A 14384-nucleotide genomic window follows, 5' to 3' on the forward strand; every position below is an offset into this window, starting at 1 on the left:
ATTGAGTTGGTTGAGAGGAAATTTCTACCTAGAGAACTACTAGCTCAGAATAGGTTTTAAATAGAACTTTTTCAATTTTTCTGTTTATTCACTTTTGTTTATTCTACAATAGCTGTGTGGTTGTGGGAAAGCTGCACACTGAAATGAAAGCATGCATTTGTTTAACTTGAGAAGCAAGATAAATAAATTGAATTTGTATTTCAGAACTTGAAGGATTGATTTCCTCTTGCATAATTAACTTTGACTAAAGTACTGTTTTCTTGTCTTTCCATAGTTACTAGATAGGAGAAAACAGTTCAGTAGCATAAACATGTTAACATAATTATATAATCCCAATTAGGAAGCTACAAAAAGTTGCATATTTTATACATGTTCATATTTGCAGAATTTTGTCCATTAAAAGCCTAACTTATAATAAAAATCTGTTCTCTTCTTTGTTTTGCTCTCAAGTGTCAGAAATGGAAGAAACAATGTTATCTGTTCTAAGGCCATCACAGAAAACAGCCGACAGTGTGATTGCATCTCCCACAGCTTCGACCCGCCTTCCCCTTGACCCCTCAGAGCTGCCCCCAGATAAGCTGCATGTGGAACTGGAACTCTCCCCAGATTCCCAGATAACCTTATATGGACCCTTGCTCAAAGCCTTTCTGTCCGTAAAGGTAGGCATAGGAACACAACTCATCAGATTGCTGGAGTTAGGATTGTGGAGGGGAAGGGGAAGGACATAAGAATAGTTTAAAAAGCTACCTTATTCAATATTGAAGAAGAGTTTTTCATCCTTGATGTTACTTTGTTATGCTTTAAAATGCTCATTTGTGTTGTTTATGTTGTGTCCTCTTCCATTACTGATATTCAGAGTGGCTAGAAAGTTTAATTTCTTCCCACCTCCCTCACCCTGCCTTGTGGTTAGAGGCAACTGAACACATTGCTTCTGCTTGACTAACAGTTAAATACTTGGGGTTTGTGTGGGTTTTGTGGTGGTTTTATTTTGGTTTTTGTGTGTTTGTTTGTTTAAAAGGTCTGGTTTAGCCTACACAGACATAACTAAGGTAATGCTTCTGGATTTTGGGTGAGAGAATGAGGATTTTGATACAGGTGATCAGCATCAGGACTCATATAGAAACAGTACTTTTAATGAATTTATATAAGGTATTGCATGTAAGCAATGAATAGCAGAAAATGCTACATTTTTTATAGAGCTTATAGAACTTAAAATATGCTCATTATTTTTTCATGTTGCCACTAAATAGGATTAAAATTAGGCAGTATTGCATCTTGTAAGCTTCATTTTTTCTGATCCAAAGGAAATGCACCCATGTGTGAATTGTTTATTGAGCTCCTCTTTTGGAGCCCATAAAATCATGAGATGGTTCTGTCTTTCCAAGCAAAACAGCACTTCTTTGCTCTCTGCCTCTGGAAGTACAAGTAAACAGCACTATGTTAGATCCCTTGATTTTATGATGATAGAGTTTTTATTTTAGATGTAGATTTCTTAGATTAAATCTAGCTTTTATCTTCTAAACTTCCAGAGAAAACGTAGATGAGTAGCTTGTTTTTGAAAATGCACGTTTATTGTTCCTTGTAGTATTTATTTTTCTACAGTGTTTACATCTTGTCCAGCTGTGCTGGCAGAGTCTCTTAGTAGGTTTCTAGTTTGGATGTTTTTATGTTTGTTTTCCTGTCTTGTGGTTGAATTGTTGTTTTCAGTTTGTTTTCATTGAGATTCCTGGACATGCATAATTCATACAGTTTTATTAAGCCTTCTATTCTTGGGAGGTAGTTTTTTGGCATAGGGCACTTGTTCTTACTGGAGGATTTACTGGCTGGGAGTGAATGGTCCTTAGATCTCCAGCAGAAGGTACCCAGAGTTAAGCTACTGGAGTTCTTAGCACCCTCTGCTGGTTCTGCCTTATAAATATTTCAAGGTCTGTATCGTCACATCGGCCTTTACCTCTCCCTGTTGCTAAAAAGCAAAGCAGATTAGCTTTGTTTAACTTGTGAGGATTTTTTTCTTTTGGCCACAGAGCAGCGCTTAATTCATACACACTAATATCAGAAATACTTCAGAGACTCAGTGCAAGTTGCTAGAATTACATGTCCACAGGAGTCCTTGTTTCAAGGCTGATAATGAGCCTGCCTTTTCTGCAGACCTTTCTCAAGGACATGGGTAACTTGCAGTTGTTTGCTTTTTGTAGTACACTTACTCTTTGCTTGTGCTGCTGACTTGTGCTTACAAGAGAAGAAACAAGTTTGGAAAGCAAATGAGGCACTGAAAATGGGGGGAGGACAACAAGAAACATCATAAGATGAATATCTGTTTTGGTTTAATCTCCAGTCTAGTACTCATTTGTCTGCATCTCACAAATCACCAGTGGAGTTTGTAATAGTAGAAACATTTCTGTCAACTTGTGAGGTCAAGGGCCTGAATTTCTCTAAGAATGAATGAGGGAGCGACGTTTATGTCTGTGTTGTAACCTCTTTGGTCAGAAAGGATTTTGCTCCACAGAATGCTTAGTCCCTAACACTTCCCACTTACTGAATTAACAAGAATATATACCCGCATGATTGAGAAAATTCTTGACAGTATAGTTGTTGTTTTTTTTTTAAGGGGAGGTGATGAGTTACCAGAAATCGGATTTTGATGCACTTGATAAATAAAGCACAGGAAGTTGATTTTTAATTTTTTACAGTAATGATGGATTTTCTGTTTCACAATTAAATTTGGCATGGTTAGTTTGGTTTTAGATAATTAAAAGGGGTTGGCTTAGAAATAAGTTGGGCTTTTAGATCCAAGGGGAAATATGTTTATGAACTAATAATTTAGAAACATGCTTGAGACTTTGAAATATGCTGATAAGGAGTTTCAGAAGGTTGGATAAGAGTGACTTTCTGCAGGATGTTTTGTTGTGTTTTTACTCACAAAGTTATCTATCTTTGAAAGCACAAAATCTGTTTAAACTGTCAGCAGTAGCACTTCATAGTAGTTATTTGCATTGCATTCAAGTAGAACACTGGTACTTGGAGAACTACCAAGGGCCCCTTCTTTTCCTGCAAAGCACGTGGCTACTAAATCTGTTCACTTAAGGGGTTTCTGTTTTTCATAAAAGTATGTATGTTTCTTCAGCTATAGGTTGTAGCTATACCACATATCTTAGGGAGGGCTAAGGTTGGATTTCTATTTCATTACATTGCCGGTATATTTTTGACTTGTTTTCCATATGGTGGTAACAATTGCTTTTCCCAGGAAAATTATTTTGGTGAAGATGACATGTACACTGATTTTGAAGAAGTTATTTCAAGCCCTGTTTTGTCAATGTCAACATCTTCAAGCTCTGGATGGACAGCCGTGGGAGTGGAAAATGACCAAAAGGAAAATGAAAGTTCAGCCAAGCCAGTTCACCCTCTTACTTTACGCCCATGGGATATCACTGTACTTGTTAATTTGTACAAAGTGCATGGACGATTACCAGTGGTAAGTACTTCAGAACCTTAAAAGATTTTCCTTTGTGTATTTTTTTTTTTCTAGTTTCATAATCTGGAGTTAAATTTAACTCTCTGGAACATGAAGTTAGGGTCATGCTTGCCTAAGTGTGTGTATACTCTCTACTAAAACTGTGGCTAGCTAAGACAGTTTGAGATGGGTTTTTTTGCTTTTCTGAGAGGCAGAACTGGCTAATTTTAATGTAATTTTTATTTAATTAACTTGATTTGTGTGATCATTTTTTTGATCATTATGATTTCTCTGCTAATTAGCAAAACTGTTTTCTAATAGTGCATTCTGCTCTGTGCAGCTGTTTCTGATGCATCCCCAGAATTCAAGAAGAATACAGATTAAAAAACTGAGTTCACCCACATGGATTTACTTATGCGATTGTTGAAAGGTTTTTCAAGTTGCACAGGCCTCTTTTTTGAGGAAAATTAGGAAACATCCTGCTCATAGATTTGCTTCTAATCTTACAAATTCAACTACATTGTGTATTTTCAGTTTCTGAAGGAGATGTACTTAATTTTTATTTTAGCACTGCAGTCCAGATGGTCCTGAGTGCCCTACAGCTTTCTTGGAAAGGTTGTGTTTTGAGATGAAGAAAGGATTTAGAGAAACAATGCTTCAGCTTGTACTGTCTCCAGTGAATTTGTTTCTGAATGACAACTATCAGGTAGCAAGCTATTTTTGATGTGCTTGTGTGTGTGTATTGTGGAAGTTGTGATGATCTTAAAATTGAATTAACTTACAAAGTTTATTAAGGCTTACAAATAATAAGAGATATTAAGGAAAGATCAGATGCATATTTGAATAGCTGCATATTTAAGAACACAATCTATTTTGTGTACTGAATCAGACTCTTAAAACCTTTAAACCTGTAACTTAATTATTGTATTACAAGGCAGCAGAAATGAGGTTGCAGGGAAGATCTTGGTTTTGGGCTTTTTATGATTTAGTTTCAGCCCTGAGACTTTTTTTTTTTCCATAATTTTACTGTTTAGACTTAGTAGTGCTGTGGAGTTCACTAAGGGAAGGTTGTTGATGATGGTTGCTAAAGATCAAAATAAACTTGGGTTAAACTTCTCTTCCCTGTAAGAATTGCATATATGTTGTTGTGTGGGTGGTGCTGAGAAGTCTTGGACTCCGTGTAGTGTACAAAAGTCAACAGGATTTCAGAGGTGAAGTTGAATGTGTATGAGGTATCTCTGGCTACATGGGCTTTGCACTTTGAATTGATGCATTCTTTGCCAGTATCAGCTTTAACTTACCTGTCCTCAACAGCGACCTGCAGTGGACGAAGTCCTTCGAGAGGGTCACATCAGCCTGTCAGGCTTGCAGCTGCGCGCTCACGCCATGTTTTCAGCAGAAGGTTTGCCTCTTGGGAGTGACACTTTAGAGTATGCATGGCTGATAGATGTGCAGGCTGGAAGTCTTACAGCCAAAGTGACAGCACCACAGGTACCATTGAGAAACTATTCACTTTGAAATTGCCTTACTTTCTTGCAAAGCTGATATAGCACAGATTTTTGCAAAGCACAAGATCTCAGCTGAATTTGGATGCATCTGTGCCTTAAGTAACCTTAATTTTACAGTTTGAAAATGTAATTGTTTCTACAAATGGATAAGAGATGCTAAATGAGCTGGGTCTGATATTTGTCTTAAATCTCGGTGTAACAGTGGCAAGTGTTACATGAGAATTTGAAAGGGTGAATGTAACAGAGCATGAACAAACATCAGTAGTGAATACTGTTGTCACTACCTGTAAGCACATGTATTTACATTTATGTATGTTAACATACTGTAATACTGATCAGAAAGGCAACCACAGTTATCTGTGTGCACTGTAAGTGGTTTAATTGCAGAATAAGTAACTTCTCTGTAAATAGACCAGGTATTTTGGGATGCCTTCATCCATAAGATAGGCAATGTAATGAACAGGAGAAAGGAAAATCTATTGAAAGGTTTGAGTATGAGATGACTTAACTTCCTCTGACATTGATATTATGATGCTGATTTTTGGAGATGCAGGTTCATTACCCCTGCTGGTTAACTCACTGGGAAGGATACATTAAGTATCCAGTTGTGATTGCAGTCTCAGAGGCATTTTGATGTCCTTGATACTGAATTTGAACCTTGATGTAAGGTTCTTGGAGATGTATAGGCATTTGCTTGAAGGGATGCTGCCGCCAGTAAGGATATCAAGTTGAACATTTGGTAGGAATTTAGCTTGCAGGTGAAGTCCTGGCTTTTCCATAGAAAGCTATGGACAAAGCCACGTTTTAAAGTAGGAGACAAATGAGATAATTTGGGGGAGTGTGGAATGGGCAGGCCTCAGCAAGAGAGTAGCTGGCAGCTCTGTCATACTGCTCACTGCAAAAATTCTGATGCTTGATCCCACTGCAACATAATTTGCTTTTACAGTATTGGATTTTCTTATGTCAGTCTTAGCACTAACTCCTTTTAGTTTTCTCATTTATATTAATTCTAATTTTTCAGATCTAAAAATTACTCTTAAGTATACAATAGGCAGATCACTCAGCTTAGAGAACATTTCTAAATAAATGCTTGATGCAACTTAAGGATTTTCTTCTCCTACAAAGCCATTTTCAATTGTATGCTTCGTACAGGACTTGGATTTTATTTTTTTTCTTGTCAGCACTGCTGTGGAGCAGAACTTGAATTTGCTGTTTCAGGGTTGTTGGCTTTTTTCCTCCTGTAATGTGATGTACTGCAAGAATTTGTGAAGGGACAGTGCTAAAGGAGGAGGAGAGATTGTGCAGGACAGCCATAGCTATATTAAATTCCAGTTAAATTACTGCTGATTTTAAGTGCCGCTTCCTTTGGCTAGCCAGGGAAAACCCATTTTCCTCTCATAATAGAGACAGACAGTCATTAATAATGTTCTTTATGAACAAGTTAACTATGTAAAAGATTTAAATAAACAATAGGCCAATTGCTAAGTCCAGTAGGATTCAGCAGTTCTGTTTAGCCAGTTTCCTCCTATGCTTTCTATATGCAACTTTCTTACTTAAATGCAAGGAAGTCTGACACGTAAGTCATGAATGGTAATAGAGTGTTTGGATGTATTTTTTGAGGTAAAATAAGGGGAACTCTGTCTTTACAGTGAAGTTCTCAGTTAACCATTATAGCAGAAGTTGTTTCCTTATACTGAGAAATAATTTTCTAAATTATTTAATGTCACAGTGTTTTCCTTGGAAATACTACAGAGATTTGCATGTTGTGGTACACAAAAATAAAAATAAGTCTTGATTAACAGGAAATAGACCATGTGGAGGCAAGGTAATGCAGCCAGAACGTTACAGTGTGGTCTTTTGTTTTTACTTCTGTGCATCTTCCGACCTTTGGTGATGTTCTTTCAGTACTCTGTCCAATTCTCAAAGTTTATTTTGTGTGGTGTTATTTGCTTACAGCTTGCATGTCTTCTGGAATGGGGGCAGACCTTTGTATTTCATGTGGTGTGCCGGGAGTTTGAATTGGAAAGGCCAAAATCTGTAGTAATATGCCAGCATGGAATTGATCGTCGGTTTTGTGACTCTAAGGTAACCTTTCATCTGCCTTAATTGCTTGCTGTCTTTGCAGAGGTTCTTTGGAACAGTTTAGAAATCCAGCCTTAAAGTTATCAAGACACATGCAATATATGGTCAGACTGGACTTTCCCTTTCATAATTATAGCTAATTATGTAGAAAGAAAAGTGGTCCCCCATGGACTTTCCTGTGGATATACACAATGTTTTTGTGCTCTATGAATTATTTTAGAAATGGTATCTACAGAAGTCGTGCCTGGTTTCTTACCTCTACTGTGACAGTTAGGAGCCAAACGGCGTTCTCTGATGTCCCTTAAGGGGCAAAGGTCACACTTACCCTCATGCTCCTGGCACGTTTCCACTGATTTTCATTCTCTTTCCTCTGTTGAAGAAACAGTGCTGTGGTCGGAGACTTAAGCTGACCATTTATAGCTTCTGTGGACTTTAATTTTATTTTTAAACACAGAACTCTAACTTAGCCATCATGTAATTGCGGATTCTGCTTTTGGTGCTTGTCTCCTAGAATCCACATGCACTGTCACTTGAAGACTGAAGGAGGCTTGCCATATATTAAGTATGACTTCTGGATTTCCTCTCTTAAGATCACTGTTTTTTTTTTTTTTTTTTTTTTTTCTAGTTTTCATTATGTTCTCTGTTAGCAGACTTGTCTTTTGCTGGTGGAAGGCAGGAAAGCCAACTGGGTCCCCTGGTGTTGCTGGACAAAAGAATTTAAACATGCACGAGTAAATGAACCTCAGCAAAGAAACACCCCATCTCCTGTTCGTGTTGATAGTGTAGAATAAGTAACGTTTTATTGCTCCAGTTTTAGGCCTCTGTTAAACAGAAAATAAATAGAAGGATAAGCACAAATGAAATTAAAACTCCTAATACAAATGTTAATGTTTTTCTTTCCCTTTTTCTTCAGATGAACTGTGTCCCTGGGCCATGCCCAACATCTGATGACTTAAAGTACACTATGACACGCTTAGCCATGGATGGAGCAGATCTGTATGTGGTGGAACATGGCTGTGCCACCAATATAAAGGTAAAAATATTTATCTTAACAGTGGTTAAAATCCTTCTTTGTCAATAGAGTTCTTAATATATTCTGCTAGAATAGCTACCTGAATTTATTGCTTGCTTAAATGCAACAGACTAAGCAGAATTTCTGAAACTTTTAAGTAATAAAAGGTTGCCTTGGACAGGGACAGGAGTAGGTCAGTTTGGCTTCTGCTTAGTAATTCTATTAATGAAGTTGGAAAATGGTAAAGAGGAGGGGATGTCTGCCAAACTAAGAGTGGAAGCTGCAGAACTGGTGTAAAAAACTTAAGAAAACACTGGGCAATACCCATCTCAGTATCTGTACCTGAGAGCTGATAAGAACTTGTGCTGTAAGTTAGTAACTCATCAACTGGAAATTTTTGATATGGATTGTGTGCAAGTCAATGCTTTGATAACTTATGATCATCATATGCGATACAGCAGTTTGGATGAAGATTAACTTCACAGAGGTGGGAGCAGTGTTGGCATCACTGCCTGACTGAATTTAGAATGCAGCATGGTGTATTAGGATGCACAGAGAAGAGCTGATATTCTCTCCATTATCCTAATCATCCAAGAGAAAACTGGAATAATTTACTTAGTGTGGGAGACTATAAGTTAAGAGACAATTGAGTCATGATAACAGAAAAGGAGAAAAGTGCTATTCTAATAAGAGGGACTAATAGTTGTGCTGTCTATTAGTAAATTTGGTTTTAAAAGGTAGACTTAACATGTAACGTTTTGGGGACAGCTTCATATTATGAGCAAGAATCTAACTGAAGGAAAGTGCTAATTATTTTAGGCATTTTTTAATGACATGGTATCTTGTCGTTTTAATGGCTTGCTACCATGTGGCAGTAAAAAAAAAAAAGCATTTGACTTCCCAAAGTCTTTTGAGCCCTATATTAAAAAGCACCATCACAAGTTTTAACTGTGTTTGCAGGCATAATGGTGAATGACAGTGTTTTCAAAGGCAGCTTAATAACCTGAACCACTGCAGAAAATTACTTCCTGAATGTGTTTCAGTCAAATAAAAAAAAAATATTTCCAGTGCTCCTTTGTAGTCTTTGACAGAGATGAGAAGTAATAATTTAATATTAACACTGTGATTAGGTCTTCCATGGCAAGGTTCTTTTATCAGCTTTCTTTTCCCTGTGAGAAGTTTGAAAACTCTATCTGAAATTTCACATACTTCATGGTGACTTTTTGGAGAGTACTGAAGCTGTGCAGGAAACTTGGTCAAACGTCTCCAGATAATTTAGTTTGAAGACTAAGCATGTGTGGCAGGGCTGTGTCATTTTTTTTCTTAGCAGTCACCAGTGTTGGGGAGGATCGATAGTGTGTGGGCAGATGGTTTAGTTGGACAGTGACATCAGGTTTCTTGTTTTCAATCCTGTTTTCAGATGGGCGCTATACGTGTTGCAGACTGCAACCTCCACAACCAGTCTGTTGGAGAGGGTGTAAGTGCTGCTATTCAAGACTTTCAACTGAGACAATATGTTGAGCAGGTGAACAATTGCAGAACTGGTCTGCAGCCAATATTAAGGAGGGCATATTGGCTGGAAGCTGGCTCTGTCAACTTGGGGCTCATCACTGCTGACATAGCTTTAGCTGCAGACCATCCTTCTAAACATGAAGTGCAGAGACACTTCTTAGAAACACACGATAACCGAACAAAGAGGTAAGAGATATGAATGAAGGAGATGCTTTTGAATTCTTTGGGGGGTGAAGGTTAATGCATTCATCTAAAGTTGAATCTTTGTTCTTTGCTTTTGAAGGCTGGTTTTTTTTTTTGCTTACATAGGTGACAATATCTTGTTTTTTTTTAAAGTATGTTGAATGTTTAGCTATGGGGTTGGTGGTTTGAATGTCCTTTGACTGTACAGAACCATGTGATTTTGGGCAAAACTGCTTTCCCTTATCCCCCCAAAATGAAGATCAGGGAGAGGACGGGATCAAATTTGGTCTTTATTCTCAGGCTGGACTTAAAAGAGCCCCTAAAGAGTCCTGAGCAAGCTGATGAGCAGCTGTGAACTACATGCCTGGTGTAGCTGTGATTTGTGTCTCTCTGGAGAGCAGTTGCCTCTGGCACAAGCAACAGGCACCAGTGTGGAGGATATTGGCAGTGCTTGCCTCCATGCAGAAAGAAAGGATTGTTAGTAATAGTGTGTATCGTGGCGGGTGGACATAATCTGTGCCTGAGCTCTGCTTATACATTTGTGATTTGCTCCGTTCTGGAGTTAATCCTTCATTTTATGTCTGATATCTGTGTTTCAGCTGCAAATCTTAATTACTCATTTCATGTCAAGAGAAATAGGAGCTCACATATAAGGGAGGGATATCTTTTTTATCTTGTCACTGATTTTAGTGTGCTAAGGCTAATGTTGTTTTTTTTTTCTTTGTTTTCTGTTTTTCTGCCTTTGTATAGATTGTGGTTTTTGTGGCCTGATGATAATTTGAGGAATAAGAGAAGCAAGAACAAGTGTGGCTGTCTTGGTGGTTGTCGGTTCTTTGGTGGAACATTAACAGGACTGGATTTTTTCAAACTTGAGGAGCTGACACCTTCAAGCAGCTCTGCTTTCTCAAGTACAAGTGCAGAATCTGATATGTTTTATGGGCAATCCTTACTGCAGCCAGGAGAATGGATAATTACTAAGGAGATGCCTAAAATTTTAGATGGTGAGAACAAATTGTAACTTTAATTTTAGTCTATTTTGCCCAAAAGTGTAATTTCTTAACTGCACATTAGTATTTATAATCTTTCCCATTGTGGTTAATGAGTAGTACATGTGCTCTCGTGCAAGAGGTCTTGTAGTGGAATAGGCTCTTCTAAGAGCAGACAGTAGCTTGAAAGTAGTGAGCAAGCTTTCATACGCTGAATTTTTATATTGGCATGTAACTCCTTTCTGAGTAAAAAGAAGTTTTTTCACTTCTATATATTCTACTTACATAGGAAGCAGTCTACCAAGACAGTCTGATGTTTTGCTGTTAGGATTTGATTAATTTTTGTTAGTACAACATACTAGTATGTGTATGCATTTCAAAATTAGGGCTTTTATTTATGCAGGGAAGAGACCATGGCAGCTATCAGATGTTCAGTTTTTCTGTTTCTGATCCTAGGTAAAGCAAATGGTGTAAAACGCAAAGACTGGGATTGCAGGTCTGTGGGAATAGAAATGGAAAGAAAAGCACAACATCTCAGCCTGCAAGTGCCATTGCGTTCCCATAGCTCCTCATCCTCTTCAGAGGAAACAAGCAGTTCTAGTGCTGCACTGCCCTTGCTTGCGGGTGAGAAGGACAGCCCGTCGTCAACTAGTGAGGATCACTTGGGACAGAAGGAGTTCTTGTCTGGTGCAAAAAGGGAAGATGGTCGTGGGAGGTTAGTGCTCTGCCCAGTAAGAAGTATAATTAATGTCTGACAGAAAAAAACCCACTGTGTTTAGCAATTTATAGTGTCTTGGGTTATTTTCTGATGGTACTGCTGAAATGCATTTCCTAGTTTGAATGCCAGTTTGGATCTGAAATAGGGGATGATTACCTGATATAGGTAGAAAATTCGGCATGTAAGACAACTTGCTGTTCATATTAGTTTTTACATCCCTGTATGTAGACAAGTGGACTAACAGGTGGCAGAATTTAGTATGTAATCAGCATTGTGAAAATACTTGCTTTGCTATAGAAGGTCAAGGAATCACTGAAGCATTTGACAACTTCCCTCAGCGGAGAGAGAAGCATTAATAATGAAATAAACAAATGAACCTTTGATTTATGTTTGCAGTGTTGCAGCTGAGGGTGCAGAGGGCAGCCCTGCATCCCCTGGCAACCAGGAAAGGCCTGTTGGTCAGTCTCCCATGAGGTCTCCTCTGAAACGACAAGCATCCGTGTGCTCCACCCGGCTCGGGAGCACCAAGAGCCTCACAGCAGCCTTCTATGGAGACAAGCAGCCTGTCCCAGTTGGTGTGCAGTTCAGCAGTGATGTGTCTCGCAGTGATGAGAATGTCTTGGACTCCCCAAAGCAGAGGAGGAGCTTTGGTTCTTTTCCATATACACCATCTGCAGATTCAAACTCATTTCACCAGTATCGGTCAATGGATTCCAGTATGTCAATGGCCGATAGCGAAGCTTATTTTTCTGCAGCAGAAGAATTTGAGCCAATAAGTAGTGATGAAGGTCCAGGAACCTATCCAGGGAGGAAGAAGAGAAAAAAGCAAGCTCAGAAAACTGAGTATAGTAGAGGGTCTATTTATCACAGCGTGGAAGGGCCCTTAACAAGCACAATCCATGGAGAAATGAGTCAGGATGTTAAAACGTTGCCAATTAAGACTCATCCTTCACAGGCCTCCTTTGTTTCGGCTCTTGGAGGAGATGATGATCATGTGGAGAACTTGTATGTCATGGAATCTGACAAGACTGTGGAAAGTGAGCAAATAACTTCCCAGCAGCCTGTAATGGCATGTTACCAAAATTATCTTTCACAGTTCCAGGTGATCAACTGGTCAGTAAAGCATCCGACTAACAAAAGAACTTCTAAATCTTCATTGCATCGCCCTTTAGACCTTGACACTCCAACAAGTGAAGAAAGTTCCTCATCTTTTGAGCAACTTTGTGTCCCAACATTTAAGGTATGGAAGCTGGAGGAGGAAAGAGTAGAGAAAGGAATAGGAATTCAAAACAAGATGAAGTTGCTTAGTACACCTGTTGTGTAAATAAAGCTGTGAGAAACTTTAAAATTTTTTGCTTTTAGTTAAGTAATACCTTGAATTTCTGACGTAAGATTATGGGCTGTGTGGCTGGTAGGTTGTGGAAAAGAAAAGATGGAGTTATTATTCTGTGGATGTGTGTTCTGAATTGTCATTATTGCACTTAAAAATGCTGCCTGTTGAATAATATCCAGCAGAAGGATATTTATATGAGTTTTGTTTAAAGTATGTTACACAGAACTTCAGTAGCAGTATATCTAATATACTTATTTTGTAAGTATACTTACACTGATAAAGTATAATCTAGGCTGTAAATGCTTTTTTTGTAAGTAAAATAGATACTCAGTTTTAGCAATCATTTTTGTAAATAATTGAGCTTTTTTTTCCCAGTGATGTATGTGATATGAGCATCCATGCTCATGCTCAGGAAGGAGTTGAAATCACATACATGAAAAATAATGGAAATTACTTGATAAAAAATAGATGTCTAAGCTCTAGAATTCTATTTATCAGGATGCAGCAAAAGCTTTGTGTTCATCCAAGCCTTTTGTAGATTAGTATTTGAAATCTTATTTTTTAAAAGCAGTTTAAAAATCTACTCTATGTAAAAATGTCATAATCTAATATCTCAAGTAATTAAAAAAAATAAACCTAGGCATTTCTGTATATTGGGGAATCTGCATATGAGGGATTATTTTAAGAAAAAAAAACTAAGAAGAATCTGAATTTAAAGATTCCTTGGGTATTTTTTTTAATTTATAGAAGCTATGTAATAAATTTCTTTGCACTTCTAGATTGTTAAACAGGGTCTAACAGCTAATTCATTACTGGACAGAGGGATGCAGCTTACAGGATCAACATCTAAGTAAGTCAAATACTTCATAACATCATTGGCATATTTTTTAAGAGTAGGATTTTTCTGATACTCTTGTTAAATATTTTGGCTATTGCTAGCCCTTCAGAAATTTGATTTGTAGCAGTAGTTTTCAGTACAGGTCTATTTTAAATTATAAAATGCTTGGGTTTGGTCAAAAAGAAAGTACCCTGTGAAAGAACTACATTATTTCACTCACAGGTTTTCAAGATTAGAAATTACAACTTAATTTCAATTAATCTGGGAGGTGTTTGTGGCAAGTGCCCATTGCATTGCCAAAAGCTCTACTTGAACCTAGGGAAGGGCCTTAGCCCCCCTAGTGTCATGTATGTGTGTGCTTCCTAAGCTGGAAGAAACCTGCCATTTTATGGATTTTAATAGGAATCATAGTGATACCAGGGCACTTCTGTATTTCTTTGACACACCCACATTATTAATATGTGTTTGACTTGTTTAGTACACCTTATACTCCTTTGGAAAAGAAGTCTGCAGAAAATACAGATGATGAAACCATAACAGAAGAATGGACATTGGATCATCCTGTCTTCCAGACACGAACAACAGCAATAGTAGAAGTAAAAGGAACTGTAGATGTAGTTCTGACTCCTCTTGTAGCAGAGGCACTGGATAGGTAATTAATTTTATTTTTGCTACTGCATTTGTTAATTGATTATGCTAAAAATTGTTCAAAATCAAAGCTGTTTTGTATGGCAAAGATTTAGGTTAAAAGATGGAATTAT

General features: G+C 37.8%; 1 protein-coding gene across 11 annotated transcripts in view; it reads left to right on the forward strand.

The window, feature by feature from the left end:
• The window catches only part of BLTP1 (bridge-like lipid transfer protein family member 1), a 115605-nt gene that overhangs the window by 39063 nt on the left and 62158 nt on the right, over positions 1 to 14384 (forward strand). For all 11 annotated transcript variants that reach the window (XM_051616576.1, XM_051616574.1, XM_051616575.1 and 8 more), the window contains exons 19-30: positions 451 to 659; positions 3245 to 3472; positions 4020 to 4157; positions 4766 to 4942; positions 6916 to 7044; positions 7955 to 8074; positions 9474 to 9751; positions 10499 to 10749; positions 11191 to 11449; positions 11849 to 12692; positions 13565 to 13635; positions 14102 to 14275. In XM_051616576.1, the coding sequence (XP_051472536.1) occupies positions 451 to 659; positions 3245 to 3472; positions 4020 to 4157; positions 4766 to 4942; positions 6916 to 7044; positions 7955 to 8074; positions 9474 to 9751; positions 10499 to 10749; positions 11191 to 11449; positions 11849 to 12692; positions 13565 to 13635; positions 14102 to 14275 (2878 nt within the window). The remainder of the gene's footprint in view (positions 1 to 450; positions 660 to 3244; positions 3473 to 4019; positions 4158 to 4765; positions 4943 to 6915; positions 7045 to 7954; positions 8075 to 9473; positions 9752 to 10498; positions 10750 to 11190; positions 11450 to 11848; positions 12693 to 13564; positions 13636 to 14101; positions 14276 to 14384) is intronic.

Source organism: Apus apus, chromosome 4, assembly GCF_020740795.1.
Source record: "Apus apus isolate bApuApu2 chromosome 4, bApuApu2.pri.cur, whole genome shotgun sequence".
Lineage (NCBI taxonomy): Eukaryota > Metazoa > Chordata > Aves > Apodiformes > Apodidae > Apus > Apus apus.